Below are 18121 nucleotides of genomic sequence, written 5' to 3'. Positions count from 1 at the left end.
AGAATTGTCATTTATAGATAAATTATTCCTTTAATCTTCATATAACACAATAAATATTTGTCACATGCTTAGTCATAATGGACTAACGGAATGCATCCACTGCTTATATATTTTATTTAAATAATAAATAAGGATATATTCTCAAAACAAGTAGATCATCTTTATAACCTTAATAATAGCAATGCCATTCAATAAGTACATATAAGATCCAGCATAAGTTGCAATTGATAAAACATCCAAAAGATGTTATGCCTCACTTCTTAATATTTGTATGATATAGCTTCCATAACTTTGTCTCTCCGTTGATAATAATGTCATTGAATCCCTTCATACATCCAGATACACACAGAAAGCAGAAGAAACGCCCAGCTCCATTACATTATAGATAGCCTTTCTCTGACACCCGGTTTAAATAATTCAGTCCCTCTGTTGGGTGGGTTGAAATTCTCGAGCTAATTTCAAAGCATGATCAAGAACATTCACCTTTATATGTGACTGAAGGATAAATGGCCATGGGACATTAATATGTATGTGCTAATAAAATGTATTTAATGAACAAAATAATTGTTTCCTTTAGCTCACTTGGTAGGCATTGTGTTAAAAAAAAGGCATAGGTTTAATCATCACACATAGTGATAAAATGTATACCTTGAATGCACTGTAAAAGTATTTGCAAATGCATAAAAGTAAATCAGTCTAATGTCTTTAATCGTTTATTAAATGTTATTATTAATAATGACTTTGATATTTATCATGTGACACAGAAAGTTCAGTATGGTTCATTTTGCATCAGTTCATCAGAGATTATATAGTGATGTGTCATTCAAAGTGTGAATTTGGGTGAGGAATAAACAAAAGATAATGTTCAGTGAGTCAGCTGGTCGTAAAAAATAAATAAATAAAATAAAATAAAATAAAATAAAATAAAATAAAATAAAATAAAATAAAATAAAATAAAATAAAATAAAATAAAATAAAATAAAATAAATGAAATAACACACAAAAATAAAATAAAATAAAATAAAAAAATAATAAAAAATAAAATAAAATAAAATAATGAATTAATTAATTAATGAATAATTAAACAAATAAATATAAAAATAAATAAAATAAAATAAATTAATACAATTAAATTAAATTTAAATGAATGAATAAATAAATAAATAAATAATAATATAAAATAAATTACAAAATAATAATGAAATACAAAATAATTCAAAAATAAAATAAATAAATAAACAAATAAAATGAAGAAATAATAATAAAAAAATAAAATCTTTAAATAAAATTTTATTTAGTTTGGTTCTGTCATTATGAACACCTGACTGTACATACTCTTACTTAAACTTGACTACTTACAAAGAAGACAAATAAATTACATTAAATATTTGAAATTTAAAGTTGAAAACAACAATAATAATGGTAATATAATTACGAAAATGACAGTAATAACAGTAATAATAATAATAAATAATAATGTTGTTGTTGTCGTTAAATAAATAATAATAATTAAGTTATTATTATTAGCAATGTAACAGTTAAATAAAAAATATTTCTTTGACCAATCGTTACACGTCGCCTTCACGCTATTCTGACCAATGAGCGAGTAGATGGCACACATCAGCGTCCAACCACGAGCGACGGGATGCTTTAAATTACGTCACTCGAGCCGATTGATAATTCGTCGAGCGACCAATGGGACGTCCGTGTGTACTCGTTGTTTTGGCTCGGCGGCCAATCAGGGGTCGAGTTCGGGTTTGTTGTCGGTGGTGATGACATGAAAATATTTGTTGTTACTGGAAGGAGAGCGAGGCGAGAGCGTGCAGGAAGGGCCTGGCAGGGACGCTCGCTATTCACGATCGTTTACGCGTCGCACGGGTAAAGAGCAAGACGGGAGTCGCGGAGCACCGAATAGCGGCGATGTCGGTGAATATGGACGAGTTGAGACATCAAGTGATGATTAACCAGTTTGTTTTGACTGCGGGCTGCGCGGCTGATCAGGCGAAGCAGCTGCTGCAGGCGGCGCACTGGCAGTTTGAGGTAATCATCCTTCAGCGATCAATCAAACATACAGATTAAATTAATCACGCGTCTTTATTTTAGTGTTTTAACCCCAACATTGACTGTTTGATGTGGGCTCTGTCTCCAGATATGTAGCCAAACGGCTGTTTAGATGGATATAGAGAAATGTATTGTGGAATAAAAGCACGGATAGTGTTTGGTTTTCTGTTAAACGCCAGTAACCCATGTCATAATGTTGAGATTGATGATGTTAATGGTTTAGGGTTGTTAGCTGGTTAGCCATTGTGAGTCTGAGGAAACAATTAGGCAGAGCAGCTTTGTGTTTGAATCCCCACTAGCAGCAGGTTTAGAGATAAAACCTTGACACTGAGAAACAGATGATTTTACATTTGCCAGATTAAAGATAGATTGTGATCTGACATTTACAGATGGACAGACAGATAGATAGATAGAGACACGGATCGATGAATGAAGGGTTGAAGGAGAGATAAAGATAAAGGAATAGAAACGTTTCGCAATGCAACTGCAATGTTAATCCTATGTGGACACTTAAAGTGTATGTAGCTCAATTGGTGGATGATTGAGCTGGCAACGCAATGGTCATGGGCTCGATCCCAGGTGACACACACATAGTGATGAAATATATCAGTATGTACTGAATAATATATTAAATGTACTGTAAATGCTTCTTGAGTTTTGTAGAAATGTGCCAAATTTATATACAGCATACAATATACAGTGTCAAATATTGCTCGACACTAAAACACTACACGCAGAGAGAAGTATTGTATTTTCTAAAAATGGTTCGTTTTAGTGTTTTTTCCTAAGGAGGAAGTGTTCACCACAAACGGACATGCTTTAAAAGAAAATCTTACTGTTTCCTCACGAGTGTTGCAACACACATAATATACACACAGACAAACATATACACACACACAGAGAGAGAGAGAGAGAGAGATAAAACATAAAGAGAGAGAGAGAGAGAGAGAAAGCAAGCCATACGCACACAAACACACACAGAGAGAGAGATTTTTCAAACGCCTTTATAACAGCACAATTAAGAATATAAAACCATTAAAAATAAGAAAAATTTCAAGCTCAGAGTAATAATATCCCACACACACACACAGAGAGAGAGAGAGAGAGAGAGAGAGAGAGAGAGCGAGAGAGACACACACAGAGAGAGAGAGAGAGCGCTCTTTTGTTTATATGGTAAAATGCATCCAAATAAAGCCATACATGCACACTTATCATTCATATTCCCATTCAGTGTGAAATGTACAGTAGGTTTTGTGTTTATTGTGCTTGTTGTTAGTAGGTTGTGTTGATTATTTTGATATGTTGATAAATGTTTGCATGATTGTTAGTTAGGACACATGCACATTTGGTTTGCTTTTCAAACAAGTAAGACAAGTTATTATGTGTGTTTAGTGTTTATAAAACACACACACACACACACACACACACGTGTGTGTGTGTGTTTTGAATGCCAGTGAGGGGTTTGATTGTATTTATCACAACCGCGGTATGTAGGGTAAAGTTTACTCTGCTCGCTTGTCACAGAAACATATAATGAGTTGAGAAGGAAATACTAGCATCTTATCTAATGAATAATACTATGCCTTACATACTCCTTATGTTTCTCAGTTTCTTTATATTGCGTAAAACCACTTTGTTTAATATGTAAGGGATAATGTATAGACAGCCTGTTGTTATTGTATTCAGTACTACACTGTCGGGGCTTCTTTTGCGATAACAACCTGCTTCCTGTACATTATTCCTTACGTACTGAACAAAGTGGTTTTACATAACTCTTTCCGCGTCAGCTTTTTTCTAATTTTCGCAAAAGTTTAATGCCTCCCAGAAAATGCTCTTCTTTCGATATAAACAGACCCTCTGCTTTCAAACAAAAAAGTTTCATCCTACCTTCATTAGTTCTCTTTTTATCACCTCTCAAATATGGCTAGGTTTCTCTAAAAAAAAAATTTCAGCAAAAGGCTGAGATAATTCCATTTTTGTAAAGGATTTTTGATAGAGATCAGATGCAAAGTGATCCTCAAAACTATGGCAATACTTCCAGGTTTTATAAGTTGGTGGATAATAGCAGTATTGCGGATTGACAAGATAACTCGTCAATGGCGGGGAAAGAGATTGTATAAAGAACCAGTAAAAAGTATAGTTTTATTTATGCCTATTTATCTCATAAGTAAGATAAGGAGCATTAAATAGCTAATTTTCAACAAATACAGACCTTCTGCGAGGTAAACACATTTACTTTTATTTGCAGTGTGTTATTAGTTTTGAGCGATAGTTATCTGAAAACAATGAACTTTGGAATGTCGCGACTGACCAATCAGAATCAAGCATTTTAGAATGCTGTGTAATAAGCAGTGAAAAACTAGGTCTGTGTATCGGCAAGAATTTTGTTATACATTACGTATCACAATATAATATTTTGCGCTGTGTGGCGATAATGTAACGCTAAGGGATATATTGGAATATTTCCTATTTTTGTATATAATTTTAGGAAATTTTGTCATTAAGAACACGCCACCATATGCAAATCTTAACAAAAACATTTGTGGCGCACCCCTATGTTAATACTTCCTGTCTCTGTTTAACATTAGAATAATGCTATTTAGTTTTTGGGATGTAAACTCTAAATAAAAACGGCCTTTAATCTTGAATTATTTTTGTTTTTAAGTATCTATCGCATTTTTGAGAATCGATACAGTAAAAATTTGTCATGTTAACTTGCATGTAACACTATTTTCTTTCACCCCTATTTCATACATTATCATGTTGTATTGTTGGAAAGTTACACTTGGGTATTTGAATGGCCAGTTTATTACTTCACTTTTTAAAAAGTCATATTTTGAATATGACTATAATAATGTAGGTAATGTGTTACTCGTAAAGGAATTGTGTATACCTTGTATTGCATCTGCTGAATGCATGAATGTATAAAAGTAAAAACACAGAAGCGCTGATGATTAAGAATGTGAATAAGATTTAAAACCATTTCTACTGCTTTCAATCGTAAAGTGTGATTGTGACTTTGTTAGACAAATTCTGGTCTGGTTTTGTCATCGCGTTGCCTCAGAAATGAAACTAAGGTTTGTCAGTGTTTTGTAACTTATTTTGTTTAGTCTTTTGATTGTGAAAGTTTGCAGTAAGTCAACCACATACACACCCATACACCCTCACAACACACACCCTGTGGACGTAGTTCTTGTGTTTACATTCTTAGATCACATTGAAAGACTGAGTTCAGCTCCAGGTTTATCTTGAAGGATTCACAGGATCCAGATGGTTTCTCAAATGTACTTTCTGATGAGCGATCTGGTGTAAGAACTAATATTAGAACAAGTAGTTGATTAAGCTCTCTCCTTTTTCTCTCGGGTCGTAGCACAACGATTGATTGTACCAAATGCATGCCTAGGACAGGTGTCTTCTTTCTGTGGCTCTTCTATGTGACGCATTGCTTCGGTGACACATGTAGGGGTCACACAAGTCGTCTCTTAACCTTTTGATCTCATTCTGTAATAACATCAGGAGTGAAGAGCAAGTCTGGTCCAAATGATGCTTAAAGGGCTCATTATAGTTGTGCGTAGGTCCTACGGCGTAGCCGTGATGTGTCGGTTTCCATATATACTTCTGTGTTGTCGTCGACGTCCGCGTTGACCATAGACTGTAAAAAAAGATGGACGACGCCTGTTAGCTCTCTTCCAGTGGTGAAAAGTGACGCTGCCCGCCAGTGTCCCGATACAGCGCTGACATCTTGGGTCTCGAGTCTACGCAGTAGCGATTTCGGGACCAGTCCTGCGGAGTAGTGAGCAGGAAGTAAAGCCGCAAATCAAGGCCCCGCCCTCGCTCTAGCAGAATGCGCATGGGCTGGCTGTATTGTAACCAGGCTTTTAATTATCGACAAATGTCTATTCTAGTTTTTAGCGTATTCTGAACCGCATTCCTTGTACAGAGATGTTTGTCTAAATGTGGACTCTTGGATGAATTTATCTAAATAGTAGACCAGATTGGAAGGATTGCAGAGCAGTGTGGTCTGCAACTATCTGGGCGTCTGTCTAGAAGTCATAATTGCTGATTATTTCACAAACCTACTTCAGAACACCAAGCAAGAAACAAAGCTTTTCTAGTAGATTTCAAATTTCTTGCTAATATTTATCTCAAAAATCATATTCAAACTCCGTTTTAGACCAGCCAGGGGTGTGTTTCCCGAAAGCAACTATGGTCACATGTTCTGTCATTGCCAATAGAGTTCAATAGTAACAAAGACCCTAGTTAGCTAACGATGCTTTTGGCAAACGCACCCCAGACTGGGATGCGGGATGGCCGGATTGGGGTGCGGGATGGCCGGAACGCAGATGTGGATCTGTTACTATTCTCAGTGCAGAATCCACACTACAGTGATCTTAGGAGCAAATGATGTTTAGTTTGCTCTCGTAGCTTCTATATAGAGTATCTATTTATCCCTAAAGGCTGCACATGACCTGGTTTGTTGTAAGTGTGCATTGTGTCGATAAGAGAGCTCTTATGGGCATGTTCTGCACGCAGTTATTCCCATACGAGGAACAGCTAAAACTAATGGGCAGCATATGCTTAGATGTCGGAGAAACATTTTGGCCATGTCTCAAAACCTATTGAGCTCCTGTCCTAAACAGCATTTTTTGGCATCACATTTGAATGTTTGTTTTAAGCTCCAGTTTCACATAGACGCGCTTGTTATGACTATCAGCATAGAGCAGCGTTAGGCAATGTCGGCCCTGGAGTGCCGATATCTTGCAGATTTTAGCTCCAACCCTGATAAAATCTCGCCTACCTGTAGTTTTCAGGTGTCTCTTTAGACCTTGATTAGTTGTTCAGGTCTGCTTGAGTAAAACTTGAGCTAAACTCCGCAGGACATCGGCCCTCCAGGACCCCTGGCAAAGAGTCTGGCCTTCGTTGCCCACTTGGACAGAAACATAATATCTGTCTTAAATCAAACTTTAGGCGACAGAAAGGCTACATTTATTTTTGTGACCTGTATAGTTTATCCATCCATACAGACTTATTGTAAGCGCAGATGCCAGGTTTGTGAGCTCAGGAATACAATAGCACTTAGTGCCAACGTTAACACAATACAGATGGACTGTACAAGCGAGTGTTGTTTGGAGGCATAACCATATGTGCGCAGTAGGAAATGAGCAATAGCGGAGAACATGAATGAGAACAATCTCTGTACACATGATGGTGTTTGGGGGAGGGATGGAGAAGATTTGATGACAAAGAGCTCTGTGGTTTAGTAGCGCAGGAAACAATGGCGGATTGGCGAGTTGGTCTTGATATGTGTGTCACGTCAAGCATTCCTGCACTAACCGTGACTGTTGTTAAACAGAAAGGGAGATGGAGAGATATAAAGACAAGGGGAGGGGCCCAGAGGGGGGGGACGGGAAGATGGGAAGTGTTACCAGAAGAGAGAAGACCAGACATTCGTGTATTGAGCAATATTTTGAAACTGTTGACTTTGGCGTGTGAATCATTGTGGAGTATTCAGCTGAAATAATGCCATTGACTCATTCAAAGTTATGCTCTGGGACTCAAATATTTTACAGATGATTACATGGCTAGATTTAAAGAAAACATTTCACTAGACTTTTCTAAGATGTAAAATAAATCTTTGGTGTCCCCCGAGTACATATGTGAAGTTTTAGCTCAAAATTACATTGATTATAGCATGTTAAAATTGCCACTTTGTAAATGTGCCGTTTTGGGTGTGTCCTTTAAAATGCAAATGAGCTGATCTCTGCACTAAATGGCAGTGCTATGGTTGGATAGTGCAGATTAAGGGGCGGTATTATCCCCTTCTGACATCACAAGGAGAGCCAGATTTCAGTGACTTATTTTTTAACATGCTTAATCACATTTTCTAGGTTGATAGAAGCACTGATGACCCAATTATAGCACGTAAACATGGAAAAAGTCAGTTTTTTATGACACGTCCTCTTTAAAGTCTGTAATTATTACCTGTCCTGAACGTTTCCAATCTGCTATTGGTCGGTCAAGCAGATTAGTCCCGCCTTACACTCATTCCATTGCTGGAGGCAATATTGCCGAAATGATTTTGACTCAGTAAATACTTAACAAGCTCAAATATAGTATGTTTTGCATACTGTAGTGTGCATGATATCTGGACATAGTACATTCGCCATGTTGGCATTACGCTAGATTTCCACTGGCTGCGGATCCACTGTGGAACGGCGGCAGAGTCAATCGGTTTCCAATCAAGTCGATGTGTGTATTTCCACTGACTGCGTTCAGAATTCGTCACAGCTCCGGCCATCCACAGCCCTCCGGAAAAAAATACGCAGAGCTTCTGTTTTTGACGGATGCCGGACAGCTCCGCAATACCTGAATCCGCGACATCTCGTGTCATGATCTGGGCTGGTCCAGCAAAACATCATAATTTAACGTCATAATGGGCGGAGACAGAACTAGATATCGCGCGATCATCATGTGAATCTGCGAGACCTCATGGGTCCTCGTCACTTCAGCACGCAGCCGCTTTGCAACAAATTCGAACTGGTGGTTATTGGTGGAGTGCAGAGCCGTAACGCAGCGGAGCCGATCTGCAGCCGCTCTGCAGTTGGTGGAAATCCAGCGTTAGGGATGCGGCCAATGCCACAAAATATTCTGCCATTGGAATCGGTGAATACTTGAACCCATGTACTGATCCGATACTATTTTCTGAAATAACCTAGTTATGCCTGTTATAGCTAATGCTTAAAGGAGCATTTCACCCGTAGAAACATTAATCTTTATTGAAAGTGTGTTATATATATAAGTGTGTCTCACTCCCTCAACAAAGATATTAGACTTCCTTCTTTCAATGATGCAAAATGATGATTTTTACATCATTGAAAGAAGGAAGTGCAACACTGAAATCTGTATTTCTCCTGTCTCAGCGGCAACTGAGAAAATGATGCATGACCATTCAAAAACATGACTGGGGTTCTAACTATACAAAGCTTAATGCAAATGGGTGAAGTGTCCCTTTAAGCTAACGCTGCAAAGCGAAACTCATCTCTTTTTCGCACCCGGATGGCCTACTTCTTTCGGCTGGATACTAAAGTGTAGGGTGACCATACATGCCATTCTTCCCAGAAGCGTCCTGGCCAGGATTTCGGGGTGCATCTTCTGAAAGTCTAATTTGTCGACCGCATACATCATCAAGGTTTATTATTCCAGGTTCTATTTCAAAAAAGCAACCTTTACAGTTAAAGGTAAGAATGAAACTACAATTGTATGTCTTATGTTTTTAACTGAAAGGTAAGAATCTTCATGACGTATGCGTTCAACAAATACCACTTCTAGAAGACGCACACGAAATCCTGGCCAGGACACATCCGGGAAGAATGGCACACCTGGTTACCCTACACCAGGGGTGCCCAAAGTCGGTCCTGGAGGGCCGGTGTCCTGCAGAGTTTAGCTAAAACTTCCCTCAACACACCTGCCTCAAAGTATCTAGTCTGCCTAGTAAGACCTTGATTAGGTGGATCAGGTGTGTTTGATTAGGGTTGGAATAAAACTCTGTAGAGACACCGGCCCTCCAGGAGCAGGATTGGACTTCCCTGCCCTACACTTTAGTATCCAGCGGAAAGAAGCAGGCCATCCGGCTACTTTTCCCCCCTACTCTTTTATGAGTACTGTAAATTCTGACATACTTCTGTCGCACATACTATATAGTAGGTTTCGGATGCAGCCTGTGTTTATTGTGAATCCTTATACAGACGGCAAGGTTTTCAATACCAAGGGCATAAAGTGGTGTACTTGTAGTTGACTCAAATATAGTTTGGTGTCACTGAAAGTTGCCCTTTAAGGTGACTAGTGTAGTAATTCTCAGAAGTCTCTTCAGATTGTGTGTGACTGCTTGGAAACCCTTTTTTTAGATCACTGAGTTTTTGGACCGACTGACCTACGGGCATTCACAGGAAGGGGGAGTAGGCGAACAATTGTTTTACTGAGCACAGTTTACAAACCAAAGTTCCTGTCCTCATTCATGTTTTAACACTGTTTTATTCCTCTCTTTCTCTCTTTCTGCAGACGGCTCTGAGCTCTTTTTTCCAGGAGGCCAACATCCCCAGTCATCACCAGATGGTAAGTGCATTCAGTTCATATAGAGAAGAAATAAAAAAACAGCGGCGTGCTGGACATCCTGTCATTGTCATGAGACGAGCAGTTTTGCATCTCAGAGAACGAGGAGGTTTCCTGAACACTGCAGATATTATTAATGAGGACATATTAAAAAGATTTGTTTTAGTTTTATTTTTTCCAGGAAGGTTTCTTAGAACGAGCTGTAATTGTTTTTCTTGACCGTTTTCCAGCTTCTCTCTGACCACAGGATGCTTGTGTTACTGTACCTTTAAGACAAAACTCTCTCACGATTGGCTGACCTTCATGGATTGGCATGCACAGCGTCATTTATTAAGTTGGACTACATTTTCAAGGGACTCCAATTTTTTAATGTTCAACTCTCCTCGAGTTAAACTTTTGATTCTTACCGTTTTGCAGTTTGCAGGAGGCGCAATGATATTACGCAGTAGCCGAAAATAGTCCCCCTTTTAATAGCTGGGGACTATTTTCGAGCACTATGTAGTATCTTTGCCCCTCCTGCAGCCAATTCGGCAGCAAAGTCTTTGATTATCATGCCAGAATAAGAGTATAGTTCCTAGCCATATCGGCCTAGAAAATCACAACTTTAAATGTTTCCGTCGGTCTTAGTACACAATGTAACTACAGAAGAGTTAAAATAGGAAAAGAGTCTTTGGTTATTTTTTAGGCGCGATGCTAATGGTCCAATCAGATTCAATGGATTGTGCTAAGCTACGCTAAAAGTGATAGTGCCAGACCCGGAGATCGGCTGAATGGATTCCAAAATGGTAAAAATGAAATGTTTAACTCTAGGGGAGCTGGAAAATTTGCATATTTCAAAACGGTAGAGTTCTGACTTTAGCTAAGCCTTGTCTGTGAAACCAGACCATAATCCTTACAAATAAGAGAACATTTAAAGGTGCAGTGTGTAGATTTTAGCGGCATCTATAGGTGAGGTTGCGTATTGCACCCTTCCCTTTCGAAGCACATAAAGAAGCTATGGTAGCCGTCACCGAACGAGACAGCTTGGTGACAAATGCACTCTGTATAGCAGTTTGTCCGTTAAGGGCTAATGTAGAAACATGATGGCGCAAAATGGCGGCTTCCGTAAAAGGGGCCCTGCGGTGCATGTAGATAAAAATGACTCCTAAGGTAATAAAAACAATTCAGCTCTTTATGTAAGGTCTTTATACACCACTGAACACTCGAAAAGATCCTTCGGATATGTACACACTGTACCTTTAACATTTTGTCAACTAAAGCCTGGAGTATAGTGTGTATATTGCATGAACATACGTGCATGGTCGAACGCATGGGCATTGCCACAAAATGCACTCCATCTTCTGGGCTACTACATATTCCTGTACGCGCATGTGCGACCTACACGTACAAAGTATGCACGGTTACAAAAATCTCGTGGCGCTCGTACAGTGCACGCATCCCACACTGTATGTGGACCATTTGTATGGATAAAAACTAAACTATAGTTCTGGCTCAGGATTTATAATACTGAATATGACGTGTAATATGTTTGCAGTCCATACATGTCATTTTTGCTGTATGATTTCCAATTAAGACGGCGTAGGATGGAAAAGAGAGCTTTCTGTCCTGTCTTCCATGATGGCTTTGTTCCAAAACCTATAGTGAGCTGCCTACATATGCTGCATATTAAGTGCAAGTTGCTACTACTTTACAGAGCTTATTCGTATCCATTTAGTCGCTGATACATATCAGTTGACTTAATATAGAGCTTACTATGAAGGCAGCTCACTAGTTTTTGGTACGGAGCCAATGTGTCCCATTAAAAACCGTGAGAAACGGTGTGAATGTTGTACAGTCTGAAAACAGTCCAGCTGTGAGTCCCATTCACGTCTCCACATCCTGTCTGAGACCATTTATAGCCTGAATTGAAATAAAAAAGTCTAAGAAGTATGAGCAAATCACAGCCTCCCTTCCTACGACTCGATCGATCACCACCTCTTTGTATGGTTTAAACAGCCAGCCATGTTCGGCATTGTGTCCTATTGAAAAACCAGACATGCGACTGCTGTTCTTCAGTCTGAGGGTTATGCAATCTATTTTCTCTCTCAGAACAGTCCCAGTGGATGCGTCACGGTTTGCAGTCATATTGTGGTTTTAAAGCCAGCGTTGAGCTCCACCCTTGATGTTCTGCGTGTCTGAATGTGTTCGTATTGTGCCGTTGACCGTTTCCTTCTCTGTTTTCCACGAGAGAGGGATTGTGGTTAGGGAGGGAGTGCGTTTGTTTTTGTTTTGAGTGCAGCCATTACATCATCCAGCAGGATACCATATATGGACAAAGAGGCGGAGCAAAGACCAGATGCGTTTGTGTGTGGTTTTTTGTTTGTGCGCCATTACTCATTGTGTGTAGATGTGTACACTGAATATAAGAGACACTTATTAGTCATTTCCTTTTCTTAAGATTATAAAAATTCTGGCCAGTTATGTTTGGTCCTCATGTAGATTATAGATATAATACTTATACATTACTTATAATAAAAGTATGTTAAAATTTACTATTTTTATATTATTAATAACAAATATGTGAAGATATAAGGTCATAAGCTTAACCAGCTAAACCAAATCAATGACATGAATTCACACGACCAACCGTGGTTAATGTGTATACACTAGTAAATGTGTTATTGATCCTTTAAAACTGGTACTATAAAGTTATGGTATCATTTCCACATAATAAAACCTTTAACACAGGTCCACATGCTTTAATAACAGATTTGTTTATTGGTTTAAGGAAGTGCTTGTATCCCTCAGAATGCATCATGATGGGCTTGTTTTGGTTTTGGTGAGGGCAGAATGCAGGTAACCAGAGCAGCTAAAGGCACAAAGTCACGGGTCTGAACCTGCTGACATCAGAGGAACCTGATAAACTGGGCGATACGCCCTCCCTTCAGCTGCACTGGGGTTTGTTATTGTTGTATATTCTGCCTCCCGTCACTCCTCCTGAGGCAGTGCCGAGCGCTGTGGTTGTCTGTAGGTCATGTTTATACTGGGACCTTTGGGCCAGGTGGACTATTTTTCAACAGACTCAATCAAATTAAGGTTATCCTGAAGGGGTATAGCTTCCCTTTTTATGGGACTGAAAGGGAGGTACATTTCTAAAAAAAAATAACATTTTACATTTATGCATTTGACAGAACTTTTTATTTTATATTTGTAGCAATAGCAAACAATACATTGTATAAGTCAAAATTATATATTTTTTAAATATATTTGTTGATAATTATCAGTGTCAAGGGGGGGCTTGGGGGGTCTTAGCCCACCCTGCACTTTAAAAACAAACGGTGCTATATAGCACCAAAAGTGGTTCTTTGCTCGTAATCATAGAAGAACCATTTTTAGTGCCATATAGCACCGGTGAAGCCCCTGTGTAGAACCATATAGGGGCCATATAGCACCACATATGGTTCTACATAGCACTATATGGTTCTACACAGGTGCTTCACCGGTGCTATATGGCACTAAAAATGGTTCTTCTATGATTACGAACAAAGAACCACTTTTGGTGCTATATAGCACCGAGTGTGCGACGGTCTCAAGCCCCATCCAGCCAAGCAGTATTGTAGACTTAATAAAATACATCCATTACATATTAATAATCCGATGTCAATTAGAAGTAAAGTTCGTGAGAGAGAAAATAAAGTGCGGGACTTGATTTAAATTGAAGATACCAATGTGATTGCTAAACGCCCACTGACAATGTTTGCCCCCCTGCAAGAAGCAAACGTTCTGTCACCTTTGTGATAACTAATCCTATACTTGAAAACTGCAATACTAATTTCTTACACACACACATTTTACCTCTTTGCAAAAGGAAAAACCAACAATTTAGAATACATGATTATAAAGTATCTTGGCTTTGTAATAAATAATGTCATTATAATGGAAGTCAATTGGGCAAAAACAGTAAATGAGGGAGAAAAAATAAAATCCGATGCTGGACAAAAACAAAAAATTAGTGATGCACCGATGTATCGGCAACCGATATTTATCGGCCAATTTTTGATGAATTTGAAACCATCTGCATATCAGCAATAGCACTAGAAAGGCCGATACCGATTGTTTATTAATTAACTGCATAAAGAAATACATTATATGTAAAAAATGAGTTAATGTTGTTAATAAAATTAATGCTGAATAGCAAAAACCACCTTTGAAGGTTGTCATGCTGTCTTATTATATTTGTTTTAGCTTAATTTGTGTCTCTCTTATTATGTTGGTCAGTTGAATGTTAATTAGATCAAATCCATCTTCAGTAAAATCAGATCAACTGTATAGTATTGTATACAAGTGTTTAATATAGGTATCGGCCAGAAGTTGTCTGTTTAAATCGGTATCGGCCCAAAAAAGTCCTATCAGTGCATCCCTACTAAAAATGCATCAAAGCCAATGTTTTAAAGGGACACTCCACTTTTTTTAGAAAATAGGCTCATTTCCAGCTCCCCTAAAGTTAAACTTTTGATTTTTACCGTTTTGGAATCCAATCCGATCTCCAGGTCTGGCGGTACCACCTTTAGCATAGCTTAGCATAATCTATTGAATCTGATTAGACCATTAGCATCGCGCTCAAAAGTAACGAAAGAGTTTTGAAATTTTTCCTATTTAAAGCTTAACTCTTCTGTAGTTACATCGTGTACTAAGACCGACAGAAAATTAAAAGTTGTGATTTTCTAGGCAGATATAGTTCCTAACCATACTGTCATTCTGGCATAATAATGGCTGCAGGAGGCACAATGATATTACACAGCAGCCGAAAATAGTCCCCTTGGTTACTTTCAATAGCAGGGGACTATTTTGGGGCACTGCGTAATATCATTGCGCCTCCTGCAGCCATGGTATGGCAGGAAAGTCCTTCATTATTACGCCAGAATAAGACTATAGTTCCTAGCCATATCGACCTAGAAAATCACAACTTTAAATTTTTTGTCAGTCATGATGTAACTACAGAAGAGTCAAGTTTTAAAAAGAAAACCTATCAAGAAACCTTGGTTATTTTTGAGCGTGATGCTAATATTCTAATCAGATTTAATGGATTATGCTAAGCTATGCTAAAAGTGGTAGCGCCAGACCCGGAGATCACCTGAATTGATTCCAAAACTGTAAAACGACTTCCAGAGAACGCACCCGAAAACATGTTCGGGACGTGTCTGGCAGAACTGGCACGAATGGCCACCCTATGCCCGAGGTAAAAAAAATCCAGTCCACAATCACCTTTTATATTGAAAATATGTCATTTTTTGGGGTTTTTCCCCCAAATCAGTAACATCACTTATGAACTTGTCAATTAAAGAGTTAAATCATGGAAATTTTGGTAGTTTGAATTTGATCAGTACGGAGGTTGATTAACAGATTTATGCAAAAAATGTGAAAAAATATTAACCTGATAAATGTTTACAGCCATTTAATTTAGTCGGTGTTTTCATCCACGAACAACACAAAATGGTCTTAACTCTTTCACCGCCAGCGTTTTTTTAAAAAAGTTGCCAGCCAGCGCCAGCGTTTTTCATGATTTTCACCAAAGTTTAATGCCTTCCAGAAAATGTTCTTCTTTAAATATATAAACATACAATGTACCAAATGAAAGAACAGACCCTCTGCAAAAACACCACATTTTGAGCAAAAATCAGAGATAATTCCATTTTTGTGACGGACTTTTCATAGAGATCCCATTCAGAGCGATCTTTAATACAGACACGGACATGCAGCCGCTTGCCATAGGGCAATACTTCCGGGTTTAAAAAGTTGCGAAAGGGCCACCTGGTGGATAATAGCGGTATTGCGGAAAGACGGAAAATCTCGTCTTTGGCGGGGAAGCGTTTTCTCTTAATTGATGAGATATCTCGTCAATGGCGGTGAAAGAGTTAAATATGGTGTATTAAGTTCTTGAAAAATTTCAAATCTTTTTGCCAAAATGTGTCAATATAAGATTTGTCACCAATAGTCATTCAATTTGCTGAAACAAAGAAAAACTTGTGGCCAAATTAAGACCCAAAAACCACATAGTGGATGAAAACATCCCGAACAACACATAAGGGTTGAAAAGTCTTTGTTCCTGTAGCACAAAAGGTTGTGGTTTCAATCCCGGGGGAACACGCCAACTGATCAAATGTTTGTCTTGTAATGTTCAGTAAATCGTTTTGGATAAAAGCGGCTTCCAAATGCATAAATGTAATAAAGAAAAGATTGTGTCATTGTGATTCACCCGTGCTTAATAAATGCAACCATATTGACAAGGATCTGTTGAACTGTGTGATGTGTTTACTGAACGGTGTGTGTGTGTGTGTGTGTGTAAACACTGAGGATTGTTTTACCAGTAACCTTTTCTGTGTTTATATTCATACTGACGCTGATGTCAGATCGGCCCATTTAACAGACGGCTGCGTCTCCAGCCAAATAAAACCCTCCTCCGCTTCCTTCTTCTATAACAGTCACACGATCTCTGTGTGTGTGTTGTGGTTATTAAAGGAAAAGTTATCAGGACCTGAAATGGCTGTCAGCTATGTGTCCTACTTTCCTCTGCCATCTGTGTGCGTTATAAAGCAAACCCCACTCTGTTTCAAGGAATCATGGGATGGATACAGATCTCGATGACTTTTGCATGAACTTCAGCCTCTGTTTACTGACTTTGATCTTTAACAAAGTGAAAGTTTATCTAATAAGTCTAGTTGTATTTGATTTTTAGGAAGTTAGGCAGGTGTTTGTGTCAGTTCCTCTAGCCCTTTCATTCATCACAAACATGTTATTAAAGTGATGCATATGGGGCTGGAAATGGTCTTGATAAATCTGTAAGATGATATAATTGAATATAAAAGAGCAGATTTCTGAACAATAATGTGGTTTGTTTTTGTTTAGATGTGTACTCCACGCAACACTCCAGCCACTCCACCGAACTTCCCCGACGCCATCACCATGTTCTCCAAGCTGCGGACGTCTGAATGTTCGGGCACCGGTGGATCCTCCGCTCAGGTGTCCATGGCGTGCTCTCCACCACCACACTCCTCGGCACAGGGATTCGGCTCTTTCTGGGCCGCGTCACCCCCCAGTCACCAGCCGGTTTGGCTGCCTCCGTCCTCTCCCACGGGTCACCACGCGCTTCATCATCATCACCATCACATGCACCAGCCACCCACGTGGCCGCCCGTCTCCCAGCCCACCAACGCCCAGCAGACCCCCGTCTTTTCAGCCCTGCATGGCCAGAGATGAGACTCGACGGTGGGAAGGCTGGAGGGATAAATTAGGGTGTTGTGGAAAGGACATGGTACTCTTTGATTCTGTTTTCTAAATGAACGATTGCAAGATCTTTTGTTCTTTATATCTATTGTCGATCTCAAGTCTGTTCAAACCTGGGAAGAACCACTAAAAAAAACAAATGATGGAAGTTAAAGAGTACCCCAAAAAATGGGAATTTTCTTTGTTTCCTTTTATCAGTGGAAGGAAGTCAGCCACGGACGACTGTATGAGTTTGCATGCGGATGGAGATTTCTCATCATCTTGTTTTTTGGCGCTGTACTCGGACTTTTTCTCCTCTGTAGCGTTGTGTCGGCAACAAGCACTCGCAATAAAACCGCCGACCGACAAGTCACATATCATGACGATCATGCTGTTCTTCATCCCAGAACCAGGAGGAATTAGTGTTTGAATTCAGAACAATGAGCCCACTATATGACAACACATCACATCGTATATTTAGTGTATGGACACTGAGACACTAAGTTAAGTTTGTATCAAAAAAGTTTCATTTTTTGGTCTATGAATTGAAAAATATATATATATATATATATAAATGTTGCAATATTTCTGGGAAAAATTTATTCCGATGACTCCAGGTATCACAACACTGTCCATTATGTTTGATTATACAGTTATTAATTTAAATATGCAAAATTATTTCCTTTTGATTAAAAATTTTGAACTTTTA

At 38.7% G+C, this 18121-nt stretch overlaps 1 protein-coding gene across 1 annotated transcript; it reads left to right on the top strand.

The window, feature by feature from the left end:
• The first annotated feature begins 1713 nt into the window (after positions 1-1713).
• Positions 1714-18121, top strand: ubald2 (UBA-like domain containing 2). The gene is made up of 3 exons (XM_065263173.2): positions 1714-2040; positions 10120-10173; positions 17056-18121. Exons 1-3 carry the CDS (start codon positions 1921-1923, stop codon positions 17404-17406), a joined length of 525 nt encoding a protein of 174 aa, XP_065119245.1. The 5' UTR covers positions 1714-1920; the 3' UTR covers positions 17407-18121.

Source organism: Paramisgurnus dabryanus, chromosome 3 (genome assembly GCF_030506205.2).
Source record: "Paramisgurnus dabryanus chromosome 3, PD_genome_1.1, whole genome shotgun sequence".
Classification (NCBI taxonomy): Eukaryota; Metazoa; Chordata; class Actinopteri; order Cypriniformes; family Cobitidae; genus Paramisgurnus; species Paramisgurnus dabryanus.
Note: the sequence above shows the minus strand (reverse complement) of the source record. Positions and strands in the feature narration are given on the sequence as shown.

Coding starts and splice junctions, on each gene's coding strand:
- ubald2 (XM_065263173.2), top strand. CDS start 1,921: ATGTCGGTGAATATGGACGAGTTGAGACATCAAGTGATGATTAACCAG. Junction 2,041..10,119: donor CGGCGCACTGGCAGTTTGAG/GTAATCATCCTT, acceptor CTCTTTCTGCAG/ACGGCTCTGAGCTCTTTTTT. Junction 10,174..17,055: donor TCCCCAGTCATCACCAGATG/GTAAGTGCATTC, acceptor GTTTTTGTTTAG/ATGTGTACTCCACGCAACAC.